The sequence below is a fragment of the Pelobates fuscus genome, chromosome 1 (assembly GCF_036172605.1).
Source record: "Pelobates fuscus isolate aPelFus1 chromosome 1, aPelFus1.pri, whole genome shotgun sequence".
Lineage (NCBI taxonomy): Eukaryota > Metazoa > Chordata > Amphibia > Anura > Pelobatidae > Pelobates > Pelobates fuscus.
In genome coordinates this window covers 8,662,665-8,690,116 of record NC_086317.1, presented here as the reverse complement: position 1 = coordinate 8,690,116, position 27,452 = coordinate 8,662,665, and the positions used below count along the sequence as shown (strand labels likewise).

Here is a 27,452-nt window from a genome sequence, read left to right as displayed (position 1 = left end):
GCCAGTTATAGATATAGTTTACTGATACTGACATTGATTCTGCGCCAGTTATTGATATAGTTTACTGATACTGACATTCATTCTGCGCCAGTTATAGATATAGTTTACTGATACTGACATTCATTCTGCGCCAGTTATAGATATAGTTTACTGATACTGACATTCATTCTGCGCCAGTTATAGATATAGTTTACTGATACTGACATTCATTCTGCGCCAGTTATAGATATAGTGTTACTGATACTGACATTCATTCTGCGCCAGTTATAGATATAGTGTTACTGATACTGACATTCATTCTGCGCCAGTTATAGATATAGTTTACTGATACTGACATTCATTCTGCGCCAGTTATAGATATAGTTTACTGATACTGACATTGATTCTGCGCCAGTTATAGATATAGTTTACTGATACTGACATTCATTCTGCGCCAGTTATAGATATAGTTTACTGATACTGACATTCATTCTGCGCCAGTTATAGATATAGTTTACTGATACTGACATTCATTCTGCGCCAGTTATAGATATAGTTTACTGATACTGACATTCATTCTGCGCCAGTTATAGATATAGTTTACTGATGCTGACATTCATTCTGCGCCAGTTATAGATATAGTGTTACTGATACTGACATTCATTCTGCGCCAGTTATAGATATAGTTTACTGATACTGACATTCATTCTGCGCCAGTTATAGATATAGTTTACTGATACTGACATTCATTCTGCGCCAGTTATAGATATAGTTTACTGATACTGACATTCATTCTGCGCCAGTTATTGATATAGTTTACTGATACTGACATTCATTCTGCGCCAGTTATAGATATAGTTTACTGATACTGACATTCATTCTGCGCCAGTTATAGATATAGTTTACTGATACTGACATTCATTCTGCGCCAGTTATAGACTGCTACATGAAACTAAATTACCAGCCAGTTGGAAATGTAATCAGGTGCATGCTGGGAACATATTCTAAGCACTGGGAACAAATATTGCAACTGAGAATGTTTTATAAAATATACATTGTATCCATTAATTCCAATCCAATAAATCTTACCATGTTACCAGTAGGCCGTGTGGGAATAATATCCCATTCCTGAAGGGGGGGGGGGGGGGGGGTGATTTACAACTTATTGACATAAGTCGAGCAATCACCATGGAAACAAGTGGAACCTGGCTACTGATTGCTCCACTTTATTCGCCTGTTACCCAAAAAGTGTGATTGACAGAACAGGCTATTTGTTTCTATGGTGATGGCTTTACTTTTAGAACCTTACCCCGTTCTCTATTTGCAATTCTTACAACCTCTCATTATATCTTCCTCCCTTATGTCCCAAAATGAAACTCTGAACAGTAGTGAATTAAAATGAGTAAATTTGCTGAATTGGAGAATCTTTCCAGATGAATTATTTCTACCCAAACTTTGCCATTTAGTGAATAAACCATTGTGTATACTCCAAACACCTCCACTAAGTAATAACACTATAAGACGCTCCAGATCAGGGGAGCCCATAGGTAGGTCCCCATATGTTTTAAAACTACAGCTATCATGATGCTTTGTCCTTTCAAAGACATGCAACGCATCATGGGAGTTGTAGTTCTAGAACATCTGGGGGTCTACCTGCTCTAGATAAAGATATGTTTAGGGATGTGATGATAGTAACATGTCGAATCTTGGGGTCTATAAACTAAAACGGAAATTATGGTTAATTATCCGAAGGATTAGGGTGCACTAGGCTTGTGCACAAAATGCTTTTCATCGTATTCACTGAATAAAACTGCACAGGTAAATCCTGCATGGATCGATTTGGCGCAGGTTAAAAGGTACACAAGTCCAACGTGCAGTCAAGCTGTGATGGTTAAGATAATCAATAACCCACTCCTGCCTTGTTATTATCCTGGATCCCAATCATGTGTGCTATATCAGCCACTGCCCCTCCAGCCCTGTGATCTCTCTCAGATTGTGCAAGAGCAAGTTGGCCTGTGTTTAATTAAATCCACATTGCGGAACAGTTTAAATATCTGGCGGTGTCTCTGCAGACGAGCAGTGAAGATAGTGACATCGTGTCGGTCATCTCGCAGCAATGGCAGAACTTAAGGTGAGATTTGCAGTTACAAACTGCTAATATTCCCGTTAGTGACGAGAGATTGTTATCCTGCTGGGAATTCTCGGGGTTTATACCAAGATATTGGATAAAGTGTGAATTGTTGGGGAATCGCAGAGAATGCAAACATGGTTCGTCCCTAAAGTGACAATTCAAAGGGATTCTCAAATTAAAGGCTAAAGCAGCTGAAACAGAGAAATTCTGTCAACTATACTTCCAGTTTGTTTATTTTAGCCTTAAGTTTGAATTTAACTTAAAATCCCATCTTTAGTAAATAAAGGTGAAGGTCTTCGGCAAAATTATAATGCCCTTCTCGCATAATTTTATTTTCCTGTTCTGTTTAGGTGTTTTTTTGTTTTTTTGTTTTTTTTTCTCAGTAATGTGTCCCTATCAATGTATTGATTTAAAATAAACAAAGCGTGCATTACTTTCAGACCCATTTCTCCTCCACTGTTAGAAAAGCAGCTTTCAATTTCTTCCATATGTTCAAAGGGTTACTCCGAGCACCTCGACTGGAGTCTGTATGTGCCCATATACAGATTAACCCCTTAGCTGCTGGAGGTGTAACTTACTGGGAGTATTATTGCTGTGGAGCTCTGTTATACACTCAGGCACATTACTGGGAGTATTATTGCTGTGGAGTTCTGTTATACACTCAGACACATTACTGGGAGTATTATTGCTGTGGAGCTCTGTTATACACTTACTGCACATTGCTGGGAGTAATTTTGCTGTGGAGCTCTGTTATACATTCAGACACATTACTGGGAGTATTATTGCTGTGGAGCTCTGTTATACACTCAGACACATTACTGGGAGTATTATTGCTGTGGAGCTCTGTTATACACTGACACACCAACAATATGGAGCTCCTAGAAAAGAAGGGCTTTGGGAAAGAACCCCCCCCAAATAGGGACTGTCCCAACTAAATAGGGACACTTGGGAGGTATGATGTTTTTGCCTTGTATGAACTGGATTGTGATGTCAATTGTCTTATGTTTAATGAGTAGAAATTTCATGAAAGCAATCTAACAGAATATTGGGGGTGGTTGTCTGTTTTGTGCTCGCTAGTCGAGGGGGTTAAAGTATTGAAGTACTGTCATAACATTCTCTGGCTGTGCAATGGGGGGGGGGGGGTTAGGGGGCTGGGGGAGGAGGTGTTTGGCTATAATCTATATGATATTGTGTGTATGAAGTGATTGGATGGTTGAATTAAATACCAGTGTGACATTCCAAAGGTTAAACTCGCTGGGCAGTCTCTCCTGCCTGGATGTGGTCAGCCTTTGACTGAGTGCTATATGACATTCCCCCTGTCCCCTGGACCCCGCTGGTGCAGGATGCACTTTGTCTGACAGCGGTTTGGAGAGGGTGGTGGGGAGAGGGGCGTTTTCCCCACAGCCAATCAGAGCCTTCTGTCTGACATCTGCCCAGCTGTTTCGCCACATGGAACCTTGCAGCTTCTGGCACCAAAGTGGAAACCTCTTCCCAAACTGATTAACTCCTTCCTGCCCAGTCAGGCTCATCCTTAATAGGCTCATGCTGAATATTACTGACCGCTGTCTGAAGGAAAACTCGCACAGATAGGGTTATTCCTAAAGTGAGAATTGTTGGGAATTTAAAATTTCTCTGGCTGGGTTACTAGCTCTGTATCGATATGGTACTCTTTATTTAGCATTTCTCCCGCTTTGAATGATGGGTGACGTATGACCTCTTACTGTGGTTCCTGGGCCACACTGCACTTATAAGCTGCTCTGACACCGTGAACGGGAGCATAAGCTGAAAGGGTCACTAGACATCAGAGCAGTCTATCTGTACCGTCATGACGAATAATGAAGCATAGAATGTATTATGGAAGCGGTTTCGTCTTCAAACCCCTTTTTAATCTGACGTCTAATCTCCAATATCCCAACACCAATGAGCATCGCAGGGTCTAACAGACACGACTCGGAGCCAATAGCCCATTCTGTATAGAGGTTCACAACCCCTGGGAGCAGGACTTTTCCATTTTGTACGTGGATGGGGATAACTTGCTGTTTTAGTTCCACATCTCATAGGCCTCATCCCTGTCACCATGAAGGGCATTGTAGATAATGTAGTCTCCTAAAATCAAGGGAAATGGGGTCACTGGTAATGCTTAACCAGAACACTGCAGATGTTGGTGGAACACACTTCCCAATCCCATCCTCCTAAGCCAGCCTAGAGGGGCAGGTCTCACGGTATGTGTGTACAAGGTTCTGCTTATTTATGTATGTGAGCTTGTACAAAATGTGGGTAGGTGAATTTACCTGTGTTGGTGGATAGGTTGGGGGGGGGGGGTGTAGGTGACTGGGAGGTTGTGAACAGAGTGGTGGATGATGGCAGAATGTGACAAGGTGGGTGACTGGTTATGGTGGGTAGGCAAATGAGGGAAGGTGCATGGCACTTTCTTGGTGATTATGTGTAATTCAGTGTCGCTGGGAGGGGGGCAGGATGGGACTGTATGTGACCAGACGTGTGCCTGGGTGAATGAGTACGAGACCGGTGCATGTAACTACATTCAAACAATTTTATATAGCGCCAACATATTCTGCAGTGCTGTACAATAGGCAAACAAGACAAACCCTCAATTCTAACTAAACATGTCTGACATACTGTAGGGATAATTGTGGGACAAAATTTTAAAAGACAATATGGGAAGAGTAGGTGAAGAGGGCTCTGCCCAGATGGACTTACAATCTAAGGCAGGGGTCAGCAACCGATGGCGTGTGTGCCATGCACGGCACTCCAGGCGCTGACCTATCAGGGGTCCCAGTGAGACTTCAGATCTTTGCTAGTGCAACCCAAGCGGTGATTTAGTCAATTTACGCAGTGTAGCACTTGTGAATGGGAATCTGCACTGAAGTAGAGCAGCCTGAAGCAGCGATCAGAGCACCTGATCCGATTCTGCTCCCACTGGACCCAGGAAAGCCACCCACACTGATTTCCACAGAGCTGCAGAAAAACACACCTCCTTATACAAACCGCGCACACAGTCACACTCCCCACAAACAATCCACATAAACACACAACACACAGCCTCTCACATACACACAATGTTACATATCACCCACACATACAGTTACACCAGCAGCATCCATACACGGGTATCATAATACTGTTGTAGAATTATTAACCCCTTATAACTTATATCCATTATTAGGCCCCTTATAAACTATATAATCCTTACTGGGCCCCTTTTAATACTTGACATGCGCACAGTCGATTATTCGGCAGGTGCGCTGTTTACCCCAAACCCCCCAATAACTTACAGACACCGTATTTCTGTTGGAATAAAAAAGTCCACAGCTTTATTTATTATTACAAACAAGGTAACAAATTGGGGTCATTGCCACAAAAGTAAATATACCTCCACCCCCCACCGTACATAAATTACCCCCGGCAATGACCCCGCCAATAACAATAAATAACATTATAAATAACCAATAACACATAACATATGGCCTACCAAAGAGGCCCCATATCCATAACTTTTTAAACTGTAGGGGTGTACCGAGACCCCCCTACACCACCTGGTTCGGAGCCACCGATGAGCTCGAACCCACAAACCATTTCACACTCCAGTTTAATCCAGCCTAACCAATTTATACTCCTCCTACCTTCCAATTACCCAAGCCCTATCCCGCCGCTGTGACCAAACGGGAACTCCAAAACAACAGGGAGGGTGGGAGGGACAATTACCAGGTAAGTGTCAGTTTAGTTAAAATGTCCCTTAGTCATAAAATGGCCGCTTAATATACTCCTATAGTCCAACCCCCATTTACCAATAACCACACCCCTTTAACTGGTTACTCCCCTGCCTACTCCTGGCTCTGTCAAGGCCCACTCCCCTGACTGCGCTGTTCCATGGGCTACATGACATGCGCACAGTCGATTATTCGGCAGGTGCGCTGTTTACCCCAAACCCCCCAATAACTTACAGACACCGTATTTCTGTTGGAATAAAAAAGTCCACAGCTTTATTTATTATTACAAACAAGGTAACAAATTGGGGTCATTGCCACAAAAGTAAATATACCTCCACCCCCCACCGTACATAAATTACCCCCGGCAATGACCCCGCCAATAACAATAAATAACATTATAAATAACCAATAACACATAACATATGGCCTACCAAAGAGGCCCCATATCCATAACTTTTTAAACTGTAGGGGTGTACCGAGACCCCCCTACACCACCTGGTTCGGAGCCACCGATGAGCTCGAACCCACAAACCATTTCACACTCCAGTTTAATCCAGCCTAACCAATTTATACTCCTCCTACCTTCCAATTACCCAAGCCCTATCCCGCCATAGCAAGAGACTTGACCCCTTAATGTCTCGAGCGACCCCCACCACACATAAATAGGGCTTTGGAAATACCCTCCTGGAATCCTAAGTTTAGTAGATCACACCCCACATCAGACAGGTGCACACCATCCCGCCTAAAATAACCGGGCAACCCGCCCTCCAATTCAAAGTGCCTCACTGGGACCCCCCCTAGTCTCCTAATAAAGACAGACATGGCCTTATTTACTTTACCACGGCAACGTGCCACAGCCGCCGGGTCCCTGGCATGCCTCCAGTTCAACCGCGGCACCATTTCAGACCAAACTATTGTAACTCCTGGGACCAGAGCCCTCACCCTGTCCAGGTCCCTCTTCATTCTCCTGACCAACACCTTCTGGGGGACCAAACCTAAGTCATTGCCCCCACCGTGAATCAACAGTATATCCGGGGCAAACCCCTTGGACAACATCCCAAAAATTTCACCACTTATACTCTGCCAGCTGAAACCCCTAAAACCAAACCACCGAAGGTCCACTGTGTCCAGAAGAAAACCCAGTTGTGTGCCTTGTCTCCGAACTGCGGCCCTCTTCTCCGCCCAGTAGACAAACGAGTGACCCACCAGCCAAGCGACCAAGCCTGAAAGGAAACAAATTCAGTTAACCGGCAGAGCACCCTTTTCCCACATCCACAACATTCCATTCACACCAACCTTTCCGGCCTTACATATGCACGGAACCTGATGGATTCCCATCTCCCAATCTGCTTTATCCGCTCCTCCCCCAGCCCGAGCCGCGCCGCCTCAGTCGCAGCCCCGATACGGAAGGAGTGCGTACCAAATTGTCCGGGCTGCAAGCCCAATCTCGTCAACCCCATGCGGAAGACTCGCAAGAACTGAAAGCGCGACAGCGCCTTCCCATCCTCGTGAATCAGGAAGCAACCACCAACCTGCGGGCGAACCCGTAAAAACACGTCCCCACACGCAACCGGGCACACCGGGGACCCTGGTAGTGAGGACAGGACAACATTCTTACCTTTTCCGAAGACATCCGTCTTCGAGCGCCGGAGCCAAATCACGACCTTGTCCTGTTCTATAGCCACATCCTCATACCGGAGGCCCGATGCCCCCGACCTATTGGCGCTCACCAATTCGCCAATACGAAAAGCCCCAAAGAAAGCTCACACGAAAGCCACAGAGAACACAGTTACTTCAAATGCCGAACTACACACTTCGTTCAACAACCCCACCAACCCTTGAAGGGTGGCAAAGGACACAGGCCTCCTCGTATCCACAGACCTCCTGCCCTTCTTGAAACCCTTCAAAGTTTGCTTTACCAAGAAATGTTTGGTCAGGTCTTCCCACCCGTTAAACTTGAACAGGAAGGCTAACGCAGACATGTAGCGCTCCACCCTAGAAGGGGATGACCCACCTGCCACCAACCTGCAAAGAAGCCACAACAGCGTGTCCAACCTACCAGCTGCAGAATCGCCTGCTCCCGCCTGGGACAACATTTCCTCCCATTCACACCAAACCTTAGTATAAGCGGTCCAAGTCCCCGGCGCCAGTGAGCTCCTTATGTATCGCCCAAGCACAACGTCCCGAGCCGCCACATCTCCTCCGGGCATGCCTGCCCTGTCGCTTGTGCGTCCGGCGCTGCTTCCCGGAACCGCACCCACTGTGAACGAGACAGAGCGTCAGCGACCACATTCAGCAGCCCCGGCACGTGCCGTGCCCGGAAGACAATGTTCCAAGACATACACAAGAGCACTAGCTGCCGCAACAACCTAACCACTGGCAGGGACGAAGCCGATAGACTGTTAATCACCTGTACCACTGCCATATTATCAGAGTGGAAGATAACTTTCTTGTCCCTGAGCTCCTCGCCCCATAGTGACACCGCTACCACAACTGGAAAAAGCTCCAAAAAGGCGAGGTTCCGAATCAAGGGGCTCTCGGACCAAGCCTCAGGCCAAACCTCGGCACACCACTTGCCCCAAAGCCAACGCTCCCCGAGGCGTCCGTAAACAGCCCGGCTTCGCCAGATGCCTTCATCACATCCCTGAAAAACACCCGTCCGTTAAACTCAGTGAGGAAGCGGTCCCATATGTCCAAGTCCTCTCTCATACCCACCGACACCCTGATGTAATGACTCGGCAGACGGACCCCACAGGTAGCCCTAGCCAGCAATCTACAAAAAACTCTTCCCATAGGGATCACCTTACAAGCGAAATTAAGGCTGCCGAGCAAGGACTGCAGTCCCCGCAGCGTAACTTTCCTAGCGCCCTTTATCGCGTGCACCTGCTGGCGGAGCACCCTCAACTTCTCCTCCGGCAGCCTACATTCCCCCACGACCGAGTCGATTTCCAGCCCCAAAAACTCAGACACTCGGTCGGGCCCACTGTCTTGTCCTCGGCCAGAGGAATCCCAAACTGTTGGGCTAACCTCTGGAACACCCGCAGTATTTGGGCACATCTGTCGGACCCAGCCGGGCCCACACACAGAAAGTCGTCCAAGTAATGGACCACCGTACCCCCGCCCGATTCCCTGCGCACTACCCACTCCAGGAACGTGCTAAACTTTTCAAAATACGCACATGAAATGGAGCAACCCATGGGTAGGCACAGGTCCACGAAAAACTTACCCTCAAAAAGGCACCCTAACAAATGGTGACAGTCTGGGTGGATAGGAAGGAGCCGGAATGCTGCCTCCACATCCACCTTCGCCATCAAAGCCCCTCGCCCTGCTCTCCGAACCAACTCGACAGCATGGTCGAATGATGCATACGATACGGAGCACAGGGCCTCATCGATATCATCATTTACTGACGCCCCTTTCGGGAATGATAAATGATGAATCAACCTAAACTTACCCGCCTCCTTCTTGGGGACTACCCCCAGCGGGGATACCCTCAAGTCAGGCAGCGGCGGAGCCTCGAACGGCCCAGCCATCCTACCCAGTTGCACCTCCTTCAGCAACTTGTCCCTCACAACTCCCGGGTGTTCACCCACCGACTTGAGGTTACTGCATAACCTCCCCACATCCCTACTCTGAAACGGTATTGAAAAACCCTCCGTAAAGCCGTGCCATAAGAATTCAGCGTCCTGACGGTTACCGTACTGTTTTAGCCACGGCAGCATCTCGCCTACTTTCACCGGGGTTGCCCCCCGCGGCAGCGGAGGGGGCCGACGCTCCAACGGCTCCCGCTCCTGGTGCAGACTTACCTCGCTTAAAACACCGGCTGGCTCCGTGTGCACCCCCACAACCTGAGCACTCGTGCTTAAACCGGCACGACGCACCCCACTTACATTGGCCCTCGTTAAAGAGCCAACAGAAGCCTTTCTTTTGCCCGGCCGATGCAGGTCCCCCAGGGGCCGCACCGGCCGTCCCTTGAAAGGGCGCAGCCTTTTGCGCCATCATGAGCCGTATCCAGAGGGGAAGGTCCATTTGATCCCACCGCATGCTGGGATTCGCCGCTAACCTCTGGCGAAACTGCTCATCGTACCGCCACCAGGCGACCCCGCCATAGGTCCGGTACGCTTCCCCAATCCCATCTAGGTAGCAAAACAATTGGGAGCATTTATCCGGCGACTTTTCCCCTATCACGCTGGCCAGGATACAGAAGGCCCGCAGCCAGTTCCCAAACGTTTTAGGAATCTTCCGATACCTACGCTTTTTCTCCTCCTCCTCCTTCTTTGCGTCCTTCTTGTCCTCCTCCTTCATGTCTAAGAACTCCTCCAGCGGGAGCAAGGAAAAAACCTCCACAAACTCACCCTTCCAAATTTTCTCCTTGATGTCCATTTTCAGATGACAACCTAATGGGCCCGAAAAAGACACGTGCACGTTTTGCCGCGCAGCGTCGGTAATTTCGCCCCCAATACCTACCTTGTCCCCCGACTCCTTACTAGTTTCAGACACAGATAACCCCACTTCGCTATCCAGCGTTGGGCCCACGGCCCTACCTTGTAACCCCTGGCCTTTCTCACACGTCCACACTCTCCCAAACTGAGGTGAAGCCATTTCCCCACCCGCCCATGAATCTAAGAAAGATTTCAAGCAATTCAATAGTGTTCCTGCGTGTGGTGTAACAGTTGACTCACCGCCTGAGCCCGAAGCCGCAGAAGGCTGTGGGTTCGTTTCCCGTCCGTCCGCCATGCTTGGCTCCGGAGCATCCAATTGGCGCCGACTCCCGTCAGCCTGGCCCTGCCTCAGGACCGCGGGTGTAGTGCTGCGAGACCTGCAAGGAGAACGACACCTGGGTAGTGTGTCCACATGATCACATACCCGCCCAACCTCCTTATGTTCCTGCCTGTAGTTCCGCACCATATCCCGTCTCCCTGCCTGGCCCTCCCGGCCGTAAGCACTGCGCCGCTGACCTGGCGAGCTCCTGCCTGATGACCCAGACGCACTGCGCCGCTGCCTCCACCTCCGGTCCCTTGAGGCCGATCTCCTTCTGCTAAACCTGCTTGCAGACCTGCTCCTCTCTCTACCCCTCCACCCGTCAGCCTGCCTCCTGTCATGCCTGGCACTGACGCCGTGCTGCTCCCTGCTGCGATGCGGCCTAGGGCTCCGCGAGAGACCCCTCGGTCCCCGGGAGCCGCCCCTGCGGCCCTCCCGCTCTCTCCCAGCCCGTCCTGTCTCCATGCCCTGAGCTGAGTCCTGGGAGCTATCCCGACTTGCTGAACCTGGCCCCTTTTGGGCCGCCTTGCGAACTGGGGATTCCGCCTGTCTATCCTGGCGTTTCCTGTCTGCTAAAGCCGCGGGCCCTGCCGGCCCCAATGTACCTGGCTGAGCGGACCCGCCGTCTGCGTCCCTTGTGCTGAACCTGGCCCCACTAGAGGCCGCCCCCGATGTGTCCCCTTGCCCAGGGGCTCCCCCTGCCATCAGGGGGACCGCCTGATCACTAGAGGCCTCCGCTCTGCCCCCCGCCCGCTGCCCAGCCCCAGCGCCATTCCCTGACTCACCGGGCCGCAACCGCTCACTGCTTCCACCATCCGATCTGCTCTGGGTCCTGGCTCCAGCCGCAACCGTCCCGCCTGCCGCCTCCCGGCGGGGCGCACACCACGTGGTAGGCCTCGGCCTAGCTGCTGCCCGCGCCCGGCCAGCACCGCGTCGGACCGACGGTGCCGGCCGCGGTACATCCACTCCGCTGGGGCCCGCTACCTCATCCAGGGCCCCAACAGACTCCGCTGACGGGCTCCTCCGTCTGCCGACTTCGGGCTCCATGCCCGGGCTCAGCCGCTGGGGCGGTCTCGCCCTCCTCATGGAACGCCGTGCAGCCGCCGCAGGGGTTGTAGGGGGGGACCCTGAGCCCCCAGTTGCTCGTGAAGCCAGGCCAGTCCTCTATCCCGCACAGCAGCTCTCACTCCCTCCAGGATTTCTTCCATTGATGCCATGATCTGCAAGACAAAAGAAAAAACCAACACAGACCTGCCAAAAACAATTACCAGGTAAGTGTCAGTTTAGTTAAAATGTCCCTTAGTCATAAAATGGCCGCTTAATATACTCCTATAGTCCAACCCCCATTTACCAATAACCACACCCCTTTAACTGGTTACTCCCCTGCCTACTCCTGGCTCTGTCAAGGCCCACTCCCCTGACTGCGCTGTTCCATGGGCTACAATATTCTCATATTCAGCTCTCATGCCTCGTAGTTTAAACTTTACAAGATTCCTTTGTTCGTAGAAACAGCATGTCAGCAGAAAATGCTAGAATCTTCTGATTCAAAGAACACACTGTAGCAGATAGTATTGATAGTGTATAATTGCCAAAGAGGCCTTGAGAATACTGAGGATACTAACCTTGAAAGACTAAAGGTACCAGCTACTCTTTATGGATAGCTGCCAAAATGCCCCCTCCCATCGAAAGAACTCCTCGTGCTAGCAAGATGGCGCTGAAATCTGGAGGAGAACTTTATGACGTCAGTTATGATGTAAGACGTAACACCCAACAGGGAGGGCATTTAACTAACCACTTCTTCTCTTAGCCAATTGACAATGTTTCCTCACTTCTTATCTTGATTTTACAATGATGTAATTTTATCTTTAAAAAGGGCTTGCAAGCCTGCTTTGTTCAGATGCTAATAAATTTCCTGAAGTTCTTTCATTTAACCTGAACCTTGTGTCAGTGTGAATTTACTTCTGCGTATACGCAATTTAAACATCTCTAATTTGGACAGGAACAGATAGTCATTCAAACTTCTTTGTTTGCTTAAAAGATTCCCTTATCAATACCACAAACTACTCATGAACATATACAATATAAAAGCCCACATATGCACAAATATGTTACAAAGCAATTGCACCACCCATAAATAACACAAGCAGAATATGGCAAAATACATAAAATCTGATTTTGGCAAACGTAAGTACTACTAAAAGGTTGCCTAACCCTGATCTAAGGGGTTGAGGGAATCAAGTGGTCAAGGATGAGGGGTTTGGAGACGTCAGAGGAAGGTTATAAGGGGAGAGCTGACGGCTTCTCTGAAGAAGTGAGGATTTTATAGGGTTTTGTTTGTTTGTTTGTTTGTTTGTTTTGGACTGCACAGACTGGGAAAGGCAAATCAAATGTAGCAGGGGGGGGGGGGGCATTCAATAAGGCAGCAACAATCCCGGAGAAGTCCTGCAGGTGAGAATCTGGGGTGCAGGTGCGAGAACATGATCGTAACGGGTTGTTTGTGGAGTGAAGGGACTCGAGTATATCTTCTTATGCGGTAGGAAATGTATGCAAGGGTAATGGGGAGCTTTGTAGGTAAACACAAGAACTTTGAACTGAATCCTAAATGGAATAGGAAACTGGTGTAGAGCGGTGAGGTGTGAGAGTTGCAATACGTAACGTAAATCCGTCTGACTGCATTCATTATGGACTGGAAAGGGGCAATCTGGGCACTTTTCAGGCCACTGATAAGAAGGTTAGAATTTTATGTATGGGATGAAGGAAAGGTCAGTCAAGGAACGCACTAAGGGGTAGATATATCTCTAGAACCAGAACAAGATCTAAGATGGGTACCAGATGGACTCTCAAACTCTGCTTGACACATTGTGACTCAGCAACTTTTACAGTTAAACAGCCAGAGATGATCTGTCTCCCTGCAGACACCACAGCCAGACCACCTCCTACCATACAACATAATCAATGTGTGAAATCGGCATGCCAAACCCATCACCAGTCTATCTCCTCCCTTACAACATAATCTGTGTATGGACCCAGCCTGCAGAAACCACAGCCAGTCCTCTGTCACAAACGTGGGCTATTGGCCTAGTGGGGAGAGTGTGGACGTGAAAGGGTTTATGACACAGGACCCCTGGTTACCTGTTGCTAGCCCCAGCAACTACTAAATTAACCCCTGCAATCCCTTCTACTCTAACACCCTTGTACACACTAGACATGTGCAATTCGTTTTGGTCCGAATTTAAATTCGGACATTCGAATTGCCGAAGAGCTTCGGATTTCTGAAAAGTGGCAAAACAGAAGAGGGAGGGAAAATTAAGGGAATGATGACAGGAATCTAACCTGTTGGGGGTTGGATTAGGGGTAGGCTTAGGCAATTGCAGAATTTCGGAAGTGCCGAACCAAATTTTTTTTTATGCCCATGCACATCCCTTGTACATACTAGGGATGTGCATGGGAAAACTATTCGGTTCGGCGTTCCGAAATTCAGGACTTTGGTTGGGTTATGAGTAGGGTTATCCTAACCCTACCCCAACCAACTCCTGTTTTGCCACTTTTCAGAAATCCAAAGAACTTCGGCAATTCGGGTTGGGCATTACTAAATTCGGCACTTGGGACATGAGGAATTATCCGAATTCAGCCACGTCTGCATTCCGAACGAAACAAATTGCACATGTCTAGTACACACTATACTGCCAGAGAACAAAGACACAAGCTGATTAAGTATTAACATTTAATCTGACAAAAAAGATTCACAGTGCTGGGTACAAAAATTATAGAAATAAATGACATACCGAAACACAAATTGCAAAACAGTCTATAAAATATTATAGGTACCCCCATTATTTATTTATGGTCCTCACCCGCCGCTCATAGTCACAGGTCCCCATGCTGTGTAATTTGACTCCTAACACAGATTTGTTGCTTTCAATTTGAAAAGCAACCAATTAGTGTTATGAGTCAAATTACACAGCATGGGAAAATTCCAAAGAACTTTCCCACGCTGTGTAAAATGACACAGAGCATTCTGCTTGGATTTCAAGCCAACCAATCAGAGTGCTGTGACAGATACTCCATTCCAAATCCACATAGCTCAGTGTGTGTGTGTGTATTCCATTAATATCTATAATAAAACTTCCCATTAAAAGACTGGAACAATGAATGTTACTGACAACCCACTGCTCTCTCTTCCAGTACATGCCTGGGTTTGGCAACGAGTTTTCATCTGAAGATCCACGATGCCCAGGGGCATTACCTGAAGGACAGGTAAGTTTACTGCCCACATACTGTTGCTCATAACCCCATCTCCTTTCCAAGATGTTTGGGTTTTCTAAAGGTTAAGCTTTGTGTTTTTTTTTTTTTCTTAGAAGTATAACCTATAAGGAGGCCCACACTCCATACAAGTACAGGTCTGGGACCTCCGGGGCTCTGTGGCTTGACTGTTCCCTGTGGGAAGTAACCTGAATTCCTACATTAACCTGTGTTTGGTATATACTAGAATGGTTTGTCTGAGGACTGCAGGGTGAATCTAGAAACGATAATCTGCTTGAAATTTGTATTGGAGCAATAAAAGCATATCTGAAAGGAATAAAAAAAAAGGTTTTATTGACCATGCAGAATAGATAGTCCTAAAACAATTGGATTTAAAAGTGTACTAACCTATGCGTATGTGAGTTTCCCTCCAAAATACCAAAGTGTGTGTCGCTGGATATAACGATATGTAAACAATTGGTAATATAGTACAGGGAAAATAACCTAGATGGTAAGCCCATACATACATCCCATTCTTCAACTCTTACCCCCTCCCCCCTCGTCTTTTAAACCGTATGTATTATCAAATTAATTGAGAAGTAAAGGATAGAGAACAGGTGAATTTCCAAACCACAATTTTTTTTTTTTTTTTTTTTCTTCCCAATAATTAGTTAAATGTTAAATACCCCTCGCTACACTTATAAAATGAAAGCACATTACCAGGTATGTTGCTGGCAGTGCCTCCACTCACAATGTTTAATTTATTTATTTTTTATATTGCAAAGCCCGCAATATTCTTTCCAACCACTAGATGGCATCCACATTTTTTTTTCAATTAAGATTTTAAGAATTTTGAGGTGGGCTCTTGAAGCGCCAAAAACCACTACATCTAGAGTCTGTTAATGCAGTCTATAACAGTACAAGCTTAGCCATTTGTGATAAAACTCTAGTGGCTGTCAGTCAGGTCCTAATCAAGTTGTTCAATAACTGAATGTCGCATCACTGTGTCTGTCGTGAAGTCACTGACAAGTCTACACATAGACCAGGGGGGCTGATTCCTATATAATATAGTAATCCTGTTTTATCTATGAGAAGAATTGGATTGGCCCACAGTGGATGGAGCATACTGGTTTGTGTATCTTCTTTTTTGATACTGCACACATTGTGTTGCACCATAACATTCTTGCTGTTCCTGCTAATTCACACTGGAATAAAGGGGAAACTGAATAAAAATCTAATATATTATAAAAAAAAAAAAAAAAAATCTGTGTATTCCAATGTCTGACACCAGTAAGATATCATCCTTTTTAAATAAAATATAAAATTACGATCTGTATGTTACATATTAATTTCTATTTATGGAGATGGTGTCTGTTTTGTCCTCAAGGCTTTGGTTTGTGGTGAGCCGGTGCCTGGATCTCATGGGTTTTTAATTCCTACTTATTCTTGTACATAGAACAATCCTCAGGTGTGTCCATACGGTCTGTACGCGGAGCAGTTATCCGGAACAGCCTTTACCTGTCCTCGATCTTCTAACAAGCGAAGGTACAGTTCTATGTTTATTGGATTTGGTTTATAATGACTATCCCGCTATGCGAAGAATAAATGTCAATGACTATGTACCCTCAGCGACTCGCAGTACAACATGAGCAAGAACTGTACCGAATGTGACAGTCATACCTTCGCGCAGAGCCTCCCTCTTCACTTTTGTGTTTAGCTTGTTCTCTCTTTAAAGGAACACTCAAGCTTGAAAATAATAATTTAAACACAAAGTAACACATCTTTTAAACCCTGCCACCTTACAGCACCAGGACAGTCTCATTGGGAAAGTCGCTCCACCACGTCTGAAAGCACTATTCCCATGTGGTTTTATCTTGTATATCAGGAGATAAGGCACATGTCGTCATAACTGCAAACTTTATTTACAATGGCTGACACCCGTACACTCAATGCAAGAACCAGTTCCTGTCCTATAGTCCAATATTTGTCTTGTGGATTTATGTTTTGTGTTTGGGGTGACTGTTCTGACACTAGGGAATTGTCTCTGGGCATCATTCGACATGTTCATGCTCTGCAGCGGGTACTAGGACCGTGCATAGATAGCATTAGCCGCATTCTGTATGTGGTCCTGTAGGTTGTGGGCAGAAAGACATGTCAGTGGTTTTAGTGGGCAGGCCTGCCTCTTTTCTTCAACCCCCCCCCCCCCCCCCATCTCAATGTTGGAAGGTATGCATCAATGAGAAGCAGTAATTATTCATGTTGAATTTCTTTAGGTGAGATCAGTGTTCGCTGTTGACACACTGTACGTCACTGATTAAGTTTTCATTCTGTTTACAGATTAAGACGTTAATACCATTTAATTTCCTGTTACAAAGGTAGCTCAGTGATTGAAAGGAAAGCGAGAAATGAGCAAGACTGGGTGAGAACTAAAATGGCTTGTTGGACATCTCCAGCTCATTTGTCAGCACAGAGGTGGCAGAGATTGTGGGAAAGTTAGACCTAATCCTTTCCCAAGGAGATAATCAAGACTTCAAATATATCATGGGCTTTGGATGGGATATAATGCCCATATTTACTCCATAAATGTTTTTTAAAAAAGTCCACTTAGCCTGGAGTTCTGCTCCTTTATCTAACCTCGTTTTTCCCTTGTTCTGTAGCTGGCTGTATCGTATTTTGCCATCTGTTCTTCACAAACCATTTCAAGCCTTTGAGCAGAAAAATCTGACCCAAAACTGGGATGAAGTGGAACCGCACCCCAACCAAGTAATTAGTTTTGTGACTGCATATTCAGTGGGGAAGAAGGATGGGAATTAATAAAACTACTCACTGTCTGGTTTTAGCAAAGGCCACAATAACGGCTCCAACCTTTTATGGCATCCGGTGTTAATTTGTGCATCTAAAAATAATATTCTAGATGGCACAACCGTAAATGTGGTATCCATGTATGATGTAGGTGCAGGATTGGTTCCACCAAAACTATCCTGCCAAAAAACACACACATCTAACCCACACACTGTAAAATTGCAATATATTTATTCTTTATAAAATGTAGGGAAAAAGGTTTGATGTTGATGCAACTGATTTTACTGACTGTTTGTCTAGCGTTTTTTCTAAAGAATTAACTCCGTAGTTTTCAATGTTTTAACATGAGTATGCAGGTTCAATTTAGTGTTTTTATTTTCTTAATTTTGTTTTTGCTTATTGCAGGATATAAAAACATCTTGTGCAGTTACAATGAAACTTTGCATCCGCAGCTACTAGACTAGCAGTGAGGGACATGACATAGACACGCACAAGGGATGTGCTATCAATTTCTTTAACAAAAAACTGAATAAAATTTCAATAGCTGCTGGCCGTTCTAGAAAAACTGTGATGCGTTCCCCCAATAAAATGGTCTGTGCACATTAATGGGACAGAGGTGTTCAGTATATAGTATGTAGTCAGATTCTGTACGTAATGATTTCATCATAAAATGTATCTTCTCCTGGTCTGTGGCGTTTCTCCCACAATAGAGTCCTGTTTCAGTAAATGTTGTAATCTCTTTATGTCCTCTTTGCAGCTCAGATGGAAGCCATTTGAGATTCCCCGAGCTGATGAGAAGAAGCTCGACTTTGTAACGGTATGTGTCTGGTTCCCCTTGATATATTTTACTGTTTCTTTCTTGCTCCTCCTCTGATTGGTGGGGCTGGAATCCACTTTAATGGCAGAATTAGTCCCATCATAAAACTTTTATAGTAATTTACCTTCAGCTTCCTTCCTGTTGGGGCCTCAAGATCCAGGGTTTAGAATGGCCTGAGGGTTAGGTAATGCAGGTTGGAGAATTTTTGAGTTTTCTGACATTCATTCTGTTTTTTTGTTTTTTTTGTTTTTACCAAGCCCCTGGTTGGTACACTGTCTGATTCTACATCATCCCATTTATAACATTTAAATCAAATATTTTTTTCCTGCTCAAAAATAGGCTCCAGAACCCTTGAAATGAGATCCTTTATGTAGGAATGGTTGGGGGTATACAATGGGCAATGTTATTTAGCCACTGTATAACCCACCCAGACATAAGTGAGGAGACCTAGTCAGGGTTCGTACGTGTCCACCCCCTCATATGAGCTGGTTGGCTGATTTGTTCTGTATTCACATACAGTGTGTCTCTCTTGTTTCCCATTATGTCTTAATTTCAGGGATTGCAGACAATCTGTGGAGCTGGAGATGCTCGCTCACGCAATGGGATCAGCATCCATATTTACACATGCAATACCTCTATGATTAACAGGTAAACATGACTAACCAGTTACAATGACTGACAGGATATCAAATGCTTTTTGTTTTTTCTTTCACCCCATTAGAAGCCGAGACAGGACTGGAACCAATAACCCCAATTTAGAAGCCTTTTAATCCTGCCAACCTGAGCCCAGCAACATTCTGTGTCAATATGTATCATTAAAAGGGACAGAACAGCCAATTACAAAATGTGTATTTAATCAGTTTGGGCCTCATGTTCATGGTGTATTTCTTTGCTTAACACCACAGAAAAGAGCAGGAGCTTTGAAATGAGATCTTTCTAATGTGGCTTATTTGACCTAAAACTTTGCATATTAGTTGTCGGTTCAATATTAATAGGCTCCTGTAAAAATGTCACAGAAATAAGCCCTGCCCCCAAACTCCCACTCCTCTTGGGTGCCGCAATAGCTATAGTATTTATCAGCCCAAATCTATAAACTAAACCAATATAAAACATTCTCTGCTCTTTGTTTCAAATTCCTGTCGCCTTCTAGAACAGGTTTTTAGTACCACCGCAATGGCAATTAATGTGTTTAAACCATCTCTCCTGTATTCACTTTCTGCCTCTAGGTGTCTTTATAACTCTGATGGGGATTTTCTGATTGGTGAGTTACTTTTAATTTGCATTTCTTTAAAACCTTCTTATAAGAACATAAAATATAGCACTTTGTGGTTAATTGTCCAAAACTTTGCATCTCATAAACAGTAAATATTTATCAACTGCTTATAAAGACTGGTATGATTTAAACACAGTCTAAAGATATCCTAAGACAAAGTAGTAACTTGTTTTTCTTATCCATGACAAAATGGCAGAGCCTCCATCCATCATTAGTTGAAATTCAAGGGGGGGAGGGAGGCTCCTGCAGTCTCTTCCATAGATGTGTTGTACTCTCAGGAATACAGCACAGACCTATAGGGTTCAGGCAGCTGGCACTTCACTGCAAGCCACAAAGTAATAATTGCAAAATCTGGAAAGGCCTCAGAAGGTAACAGTTCCACTTTAAACCAGGATACTCTAAGTGTACGTGCGGTTACTGGTTTTTCTTATAGATGGGCCTGGTGCTGCATGGTAGTGTCACAATGTAACCATTTTAATGTCCTAGTGAGTCAGCAGCAATAGAAACCATAGAAAGAGAGGGAATCTGCAGACTAATTTAAAAAAAAAAAAAAATTGGCTTTAATTTCTTATTTATAGAAATCTACAATTATCTGCAGCTTATTTCCTAAATCCCAGCTCAGATTTAAAAGGAAGTGGCTTAGTTCAGACAGAGTTTATGCTGTCCCTATAGATACAGAGCTGGTCACTGATACATGCCACTGCTTTAGCCATCGTACGTTCTACAGACTCCGCTATTGACCTACAGACGAAAGATACATTTCACACTAGAAGGCAGTTCTGTAGTCTATTTTCTCTTCTTGGTTAAGGTTTTGTTGATTTGAGTATCATATGTTGGTGTTTAATGTCCTTGTTAGTTATTGTTTCTAACAGGGTTATTCACTGAAGTGATCATTTAGCAAGAATTCAAAGTGAATTTTAAACATTCTCTATTTCATTAAAGGAACACTATAGTCACCTAAATTACTTTAGCTAAATAAAGCAGTTTTAGTGTATAGATCATTTCACTGCCATTTAGGAGTTAAATCACTTTGTTTCTGTTTATGCAGCCCTAGCCACACCTCCCCTGGCTATGATTGACAGAGCCTGCATGGGGAAAAAAACTGGTTTCACTTTCAAACAGATGTAATTTACCTTAAATAATTGTATCTCAATCTCTAAATTGAACTTTATTCACACACAGGAGGCTCTTGCAGGGTCTAGCAAGCTATTAACATAGCAGGGGATAAGAAAATCTTAATTAAACAGAACTTGCAATAAAGAGAGCCTAAATAGGGCTCTCTTTACAGGAAGTGTTTATGGAAGGCTGTGCAAGTCACATGCAGGGAGGTGTGACTAGGGCTCATAAACAAAGGGCTTTAACTCCTAAATGGCAGAGGATTGAGCAGTGAGGCTGCAGGGGCATGTTCTATACACCAAAACTGCTTCATTAACGGACCACTCTAGGCACCCAGACCACTTCAGCTTAATGAGGTGGTCTGGGTGCCAGGTCCTTCTAGGGTTAACCCATTTTTTCATAAACATAGCAGTTTCAGAGAAACTGCTATGTTTATGAATGGGTTAAGCCTTCCCCCTATGTCCTCTAGTGGCTGTCTCATTGACAGCCGTAGAGGCGCTTGCGTGCTTCTCACTGTGATTTTCACAGTGAGAGCACGACAGCGTCCATAGGAAAGCATTATGAATGCTTTCCTATGTGACCGGCTGAATGCGCGCAGCTCTTGCCGCGCGTGCACATTCAGCCGACGGGGAGGAGGATCGGAGGAGGAGAGCAGGAGGAGAGCTCTCTGCCCAGCGCTGGAAAAAGTTAAGATTTAACCCCTTTCCAGAGCCGGGCGGGTGGGGGCACCCTCAGGGCACTCTAGTGCCAGGAAAACGAGTGTTTTCCTGGCACTAGAGTGGTCCTTTAAGCTAAAGTTGTTCAGGTAACTATAGTGTCCTTTTTTAAATTAGTTTTGAAACCCCAACCATTATCAGTTTAATGAATAACCCTGAAATGGTTATGTAAGTAGAATTTGCTTTTAACAGAATAAAACCACACAATGGGAAGTACGATATGAAGTGTATAAATACATTTCCAATGGGGCTTTAGGAAACGCTAGGCATCCTCGAGCAAACCATGAGGAAGTCCAGTCAGTCAAACTCCAGAGAGTGCCTCTGGTAGACTGTCACTTCAAACTGGGTTTTTTTTTGCCTTCTTTTGGATCAACAGCAAAAAACATATGTGAGGAAGGCTGAACTTGATGGACGCAAGTCTCTTTTGAACTATGTAACTAGAGGCAGGCTTAACCCCACAATGTAAACATTGCAGTTTCTCTGAAACTACAGTTTGCAGCTGCAGGGCTAAAATGAAAGGGACACTGCGGTGAGATGCAGTAGTCTGGGTGTCCCTTTAAATACAAATGTCTTATCATATGTCCTTAGTTGGAAAAAAAATTATCCTTGTTAATTAAATGGAGCAGCTGATATTTATTTTCTTGCTCTACTGCTTAGAGCTGCCAGGTACCAATTTGTGTCACTATTCTGACTCTTATTACTATGTGTCTGATACAGCAGTCTGTTTTTCTCCCTCTAGTGTATAGTGGTCTGTATTAGATTGCAGTGACAGTGGGTGAGCATATAATCATAGCTTTAATAAAGAAAGGAGGTGAATATCTTGCTTGATTCTTACTTTACTGACATCTCAGTAAAAAAACAAAATTCTTACAAACATCATAACATTCAGTATGAGGTGGATGTTCTATAACTGACAAAGGCTTTTGATGTAGCTGTGAAACCTGAGCAATGTGGAGTTGAACAAAACACAAGTAACCAGAACAAGAGCTATTTTCCATTTCAAGAAGAAGTTGGTGGAATGAAGGATCAAACTGCAAAGACAAAGGAAAAAAATAGGTGAGATTATATTCATAATGGACTGGCGTCATATCCTGTATTAAAAAAAAAAAAAAAGTCAAATATATTCCATCTCACTGTTCATATTTAAAAGACAAAAGATATACCACAGCACAAAGAGAAATCCTGAAGAAATACTGATGGAGTTAAGGAAAATTATCCATCTTCTGTCTTAAAGGGTTACTACCTACCAAAAAAACAAGGCAAAGTTCTCCCAGCTGCAATCCTTCTCTGCTGATAAGTGGAGGTGGAATGAGGGAAGGACATGGGTGACACAGAGGCAGCTCCATGTCTCCATTGGACACCTGCCGGCAGTATAAACTATAAAATGACTTGTCAGCAAACCAGAACTCTTCTTCGGGGCTGGCTAAGGACTATGCCAGAAGTGGATTTACACTTATGCCAGTTGAGGGGTTTCACTTTGTAGGTTCAAAGTTTAGTAGTGAAACTCGGCACATACGGACACCAGGCATCATGACCACTGCAAATTTTGTGTTGCTTGGATTAACCCTTTAAAATTATAACTATACTATCACCAACGCTAAAATCGATTTGCAAAACCTGATGCATCCTTGCACTAAAATTGCAGATCAATGCTCCAATAAAAAAAATAGCATGAGCACAAGGACAGAAGTAAAAAGTATGAAAGGTGGACTCTTATTACCAATATGGGAAAGCAAGAATATCTGCTATGTTCCTGCTTGATACAAAAAACACCTGTTGCCCCACGTATGAGTTCTAGAAGCGAAAATGACCCAGGCCAATGCAATGAGCCAATGAACCCATCAGGCACAGTGAAAACAGTCAAAGAGTTGGAGCATAGGCAATATAACGTTGACTCTCATCCAAAGAACAGAGCACTAGCGCAAGAGATATGATGTTGCACACAGTAAGGGACAGCTAGAAAATATGGATAGGGCAAATTGTAAAAAGTCTACATATGTCAAGATCATGTGCACAAAGAACAGTTTGCCAGTACATAAGTATATGCAAGTTCCCAAACAATGGAAAACAGAAGAAAATATCAACATAACAAAATAAAGAAAATTATTTTCTCTTGCTGATTCATAGTACCAGGAAGAGAGACCTAATTTCCATTAAAGAGACCCTTCAAACACCCAACGCATGCTGAAGTGCTTTAAGATGGTTTAGGAGGCCCCCCTTTAGTCCTGTTATATCAAAGTGCTTATTTCAGGGGAGCAGGGTCTGACTCGCAAGATGGCCAGACGTGTCTGCTTATAGCTACGTCTTTCAGCCTCATGACAACTGACTAAATCATCTCCAAACGATTCGGAAAACATCTTATTTAGCTGCAGACCGATACTAGCCGAGCCTGCATCATCATCTGCCCGGTTAGCAGTAGCCTGAAAGACTTTACAAACCTGACTTTGCTCAGAGGCCTAGTGTGACCAGCAACTGGGGGAAGTGGCCGATCCCTGACCGGTGGGGGATATCCTGGATCCAGCACCAACCTGTTTGTAGTTACACGACTTGAATATTTGAGCGGCTGTAACACACACTCTGCCACCGGGCAGCACGGCTTGTGATGAGGACGGGCCCAAAGTGGAAACTCCTGCAAGCGGAAAGCACCACAATCTACTTTGAGAGGCTCTACAAAAGTGCAGAAGAAACCGAGGCAAAGGAAGGTGCTGGGAAAACCTATATATATACACACACACTAAAAGCCTGGCTCCAAAGCGGGTTCTTACTAACATAGACCATGATGATCCAGCCTAAGTTGCAGACTTATCAATCTTCCCACACAAGCATTCACAGCTACCCATACCTTTCCTGGGCTGGGGGCCTGCTTGGATAACGCTTCAAACCACAATCCATGCACCCGTGGGGTAATCTACAACGAGAACCAGTGGGACCGCGATCGTGCTTCTTGGCATAGAAGGCATTGGCTCCCAGTTACAAATATATATTTTTTATTAATTCAGTGGAATTTTAAATCCTTCACTTTGCATTAAAACCAACCAAAGGGACAGAAATCACTCTTCTCAACTATGTCTACAAGATGGAGCCCATAAGCCTTTTTTCCTGCAGCACCCCCAGAGCCAGAAATGCATAACTTTTTTTTTTTTTTTTTTTTAAACTTAAAGTGACACTATAGTCAGCTGAACAACTTTAGCTTAATGAAGCAGTTTTGGTGTATAGAACATGCCCCTGCAGCCTCACTGCTCAATCCTCTGCCATTTAGGAGTTAAATCCCTTTGTTTATGAACCCTAGTCACACCTCCCTGCATGTGACTTGCACAGCCTTCCATAAACACTTCCTGTGAAGAGAGCCCTATTTAGGCTTGCTTTATTGCAAGTTCTGTTTAATTAAGATTTTCTTATCCCCTGCTATGTTAATAGCTTGCTAGACCCTGCAAGAGCCTCCTGTATGTGATTAAAGTTCAATTTAGAGATTGAGATACAATTATTTAAGGTAAATTACATCTGTTTGAAAGTGAAACCAGTTTTTTTTTCATGCAGGCTCTGTCAATCATAGCCAGGGGAGGTGTGGCTAGGGCTGCATAAACAGAAACAGTGATTTAACTCCTAAAATAAAAGTGATTTAACTCCTAAATGACAGCGAATTGAGCAGTGAAATTGCAGGGGAATGATCTATACACTAAAACTGCTTTATTTAGCTAAAGTCATTTAGGTGACTATAGTGTTCCTTTAATGAAATAGAGAATGTTTAAAATTCACTTTGAATTCTTGCTAAATGATCACTTCAGTGAATAACCCTGTTAGAAACAATAACTAACAAGGACATTAAACACCAACATATGATACTCAAATCAACAAAACCTTAACCAAGAAGAGAAAATAGACTACAGAACTGCCTTCTAGTGTGAAATGTATCTTTCGTCTGTAGGTCAATAGCGGAGTCTGCAGAACGTACGTTGGCTAAAGCAGTGGCATGTATCAGTGACCAGCTCTGTATCTATAGGGACAGCATAAACTCTGTCTGAACTAAGCCACTTATTAATTTAGGTGACTATAGTGTTCCTTTAATTCAATCCTCAATACTTCTCCCTTTAGTGAATAACCCTGTAGGAGAATACAAAGTGCATTCAAAGTGAATTTAAAATTAAAGGCCAAAATAGCCGAGCTGAAAGCACAGATTAGAGCGTCTCCGGTTCAGCAATCTTTACCTTCAATTTGAATTCTCATTTAAGTAAATAATCCCCGTTTATTTAGTATTTGAATTCTAGGTTTTGCTTCTCTTCAATATACAGGATATACAATGATTAGACATTTTAAAGACACATGTCATATTATATAAGTTTTAGAAATAATATTGGATGTTTAATTTAAAGAACACCATGAAGCAGTATTTACCATTGTAAACTAACATTCTCCCGGGCCCTCCATCTCTGGAACAGATATAGCCGTATTTACCTGCGGCGACGAATGAGGGTCTGCAACTGCACAGCGCTGGGCAGATGCGGGAACATTTGGGTATGTTGGAATGGAAAATTCCACAATTGAGGCACATTGCCTAAACGCACAGAGCGCCTAATGGCAAAGCCCCTTTGTCTACCATCCCTTGAAGGCAAACTGCGCAGAGCAGACATTCTTTTCACCTTCCTGAGTGATCTATAGCCAGAAACATGTCTGTTCAACTTCCTACTAAAATTCTTTGCAAATGGCATCCCATTTGGTGCATGTCTACGCTTCTTGAAGCGGCGGTTGGCCAATCTAGTGTCTAAGCGGGCCGCCTTACGCCTCTCAACAGAAAGCAAAAGGTTTGCATTGGCCAAAAGGGTAAGCGTGCGCAGTGCCAACTCTCTCACCGCATGGAGGTCAAGTGGAATATTGGTAGCAATTGCTTGATCTACCAGCACTAACATCTGGGATGCGATGCCAGAGATCTCAAAAACGTTGTCCTGCACCATGCTAAGGCCCTGTTCCAAATCCAAAAGTGGGTCCTGATCTGCTTTGTTCAAGAAACTAGCCAGCATAGGGTCAAATTCGGGTGCATTACAGCCTTTGTCTGGTATGTTTTTGAGGAGGTCCTCGGAAGCAGCATCCTTCACAGGCTTTGTGGGCATGGAAGACAACTGACTGGAGTGGGCCTCATCTAGTGAAGGTTCACATTTAGGGCTGGCGGCAGCAGAGGGTTTCTCCTCATCAGATAGCCTTGTGGCAGGTGTCTGAGAAGGCAGAGCCGCCAAAGCATGTGGAAGCATTTCACAGATTGCAGAGAAGAGCCGAGCTTTAAACTCCTCGGACATGTTAACCTGTGTTGCTTGGTCCATGACAGTGTGGGGGAAAAAAAATCAAAGAACCGTATTTATAAAATGTTAAACCATATTCAAATCTATATTAAACACTTCAAACCAAATACAGTATACGTTTAGTCACCAATAGAGGGTGACGCAAAGTAGCAGCAGCTAGGGAGTCCCCAAATACAGGCAAAACAGTGAGCAGATGACAGTCAGGTAGAGACATAACAGGGGCCCACTCTATGACTACATTAAACAGAAACTCCGCGAAGGGCCCTGTAGAGGTTAGTACTCCGCGAGGGACCTTAAATTAATAATGGGGTTCACTTAACTATAGAGGTCAGTACTCAGTGAGGGAGCCTGTATTAATAATGGGGTTCACTTACCTATAGGTCAGTACTCAGTGAGGGAGCCTGTATTAATAATGGGGTTCACTTACCTATAGAAGTAATTAATAATGGGGTTCACTGGAGGCCAGTTTGCACGCTTCGGTGAGTGCCTTCAGCTCAGCCTCCTGTGCAGAGCAGTGAGGGGCGAGTGGTTCAGCTTTAATTACCTTGTGTGCAGAGACCACAGCATATCCAGTGTGGAAATTATCCTTCTCATCA

The 27,452-nt window shown here is 44.7% G+C and overlaps 1 protein-coding gene across 1 annotated transcript in view; it reads left to right on the top strand.

Moving 5' to 3' along the window:
* The first annotated feature begins 1,964 nt into the window (after positions 1-1,964).
* Positions 1,965-27,452, top strand: part of HGD (homogentisate 1,2-dioxygenase) — a 51,769-nt gene continuing 26,281 nt past the window's right edge. The window contains exons 1-7 of the mRNA XM_063446119.1: positions 1,965-2,110; positions 14,785-14,856; positions 16,298-16,386; positions 17,499-17,604; positions 18,401-18,460; positions 19,017-19,108; positions 19,687-19,721. Coding sequence (XP_063302189.1) covers positions 2,096-2,110; positions 14,785-14,856; positions 16,298-16,386; positions 17,499-17,604; positions 18,401-18,460; positions 19,017-19,108; positions 19,687-19,721 — 469 coding nt within the window. The 5' untranslated portion in view covers positions 1,965-2,095. The remainder of the gene's footprint in view (positions 2,111-14,784; positions 14,857-16,297; positions 16,387-17,498; positions 17,605-18,400; positions 18,461-19,016; positions 19,109-19,686; positions 19,722-27,452) is intronic.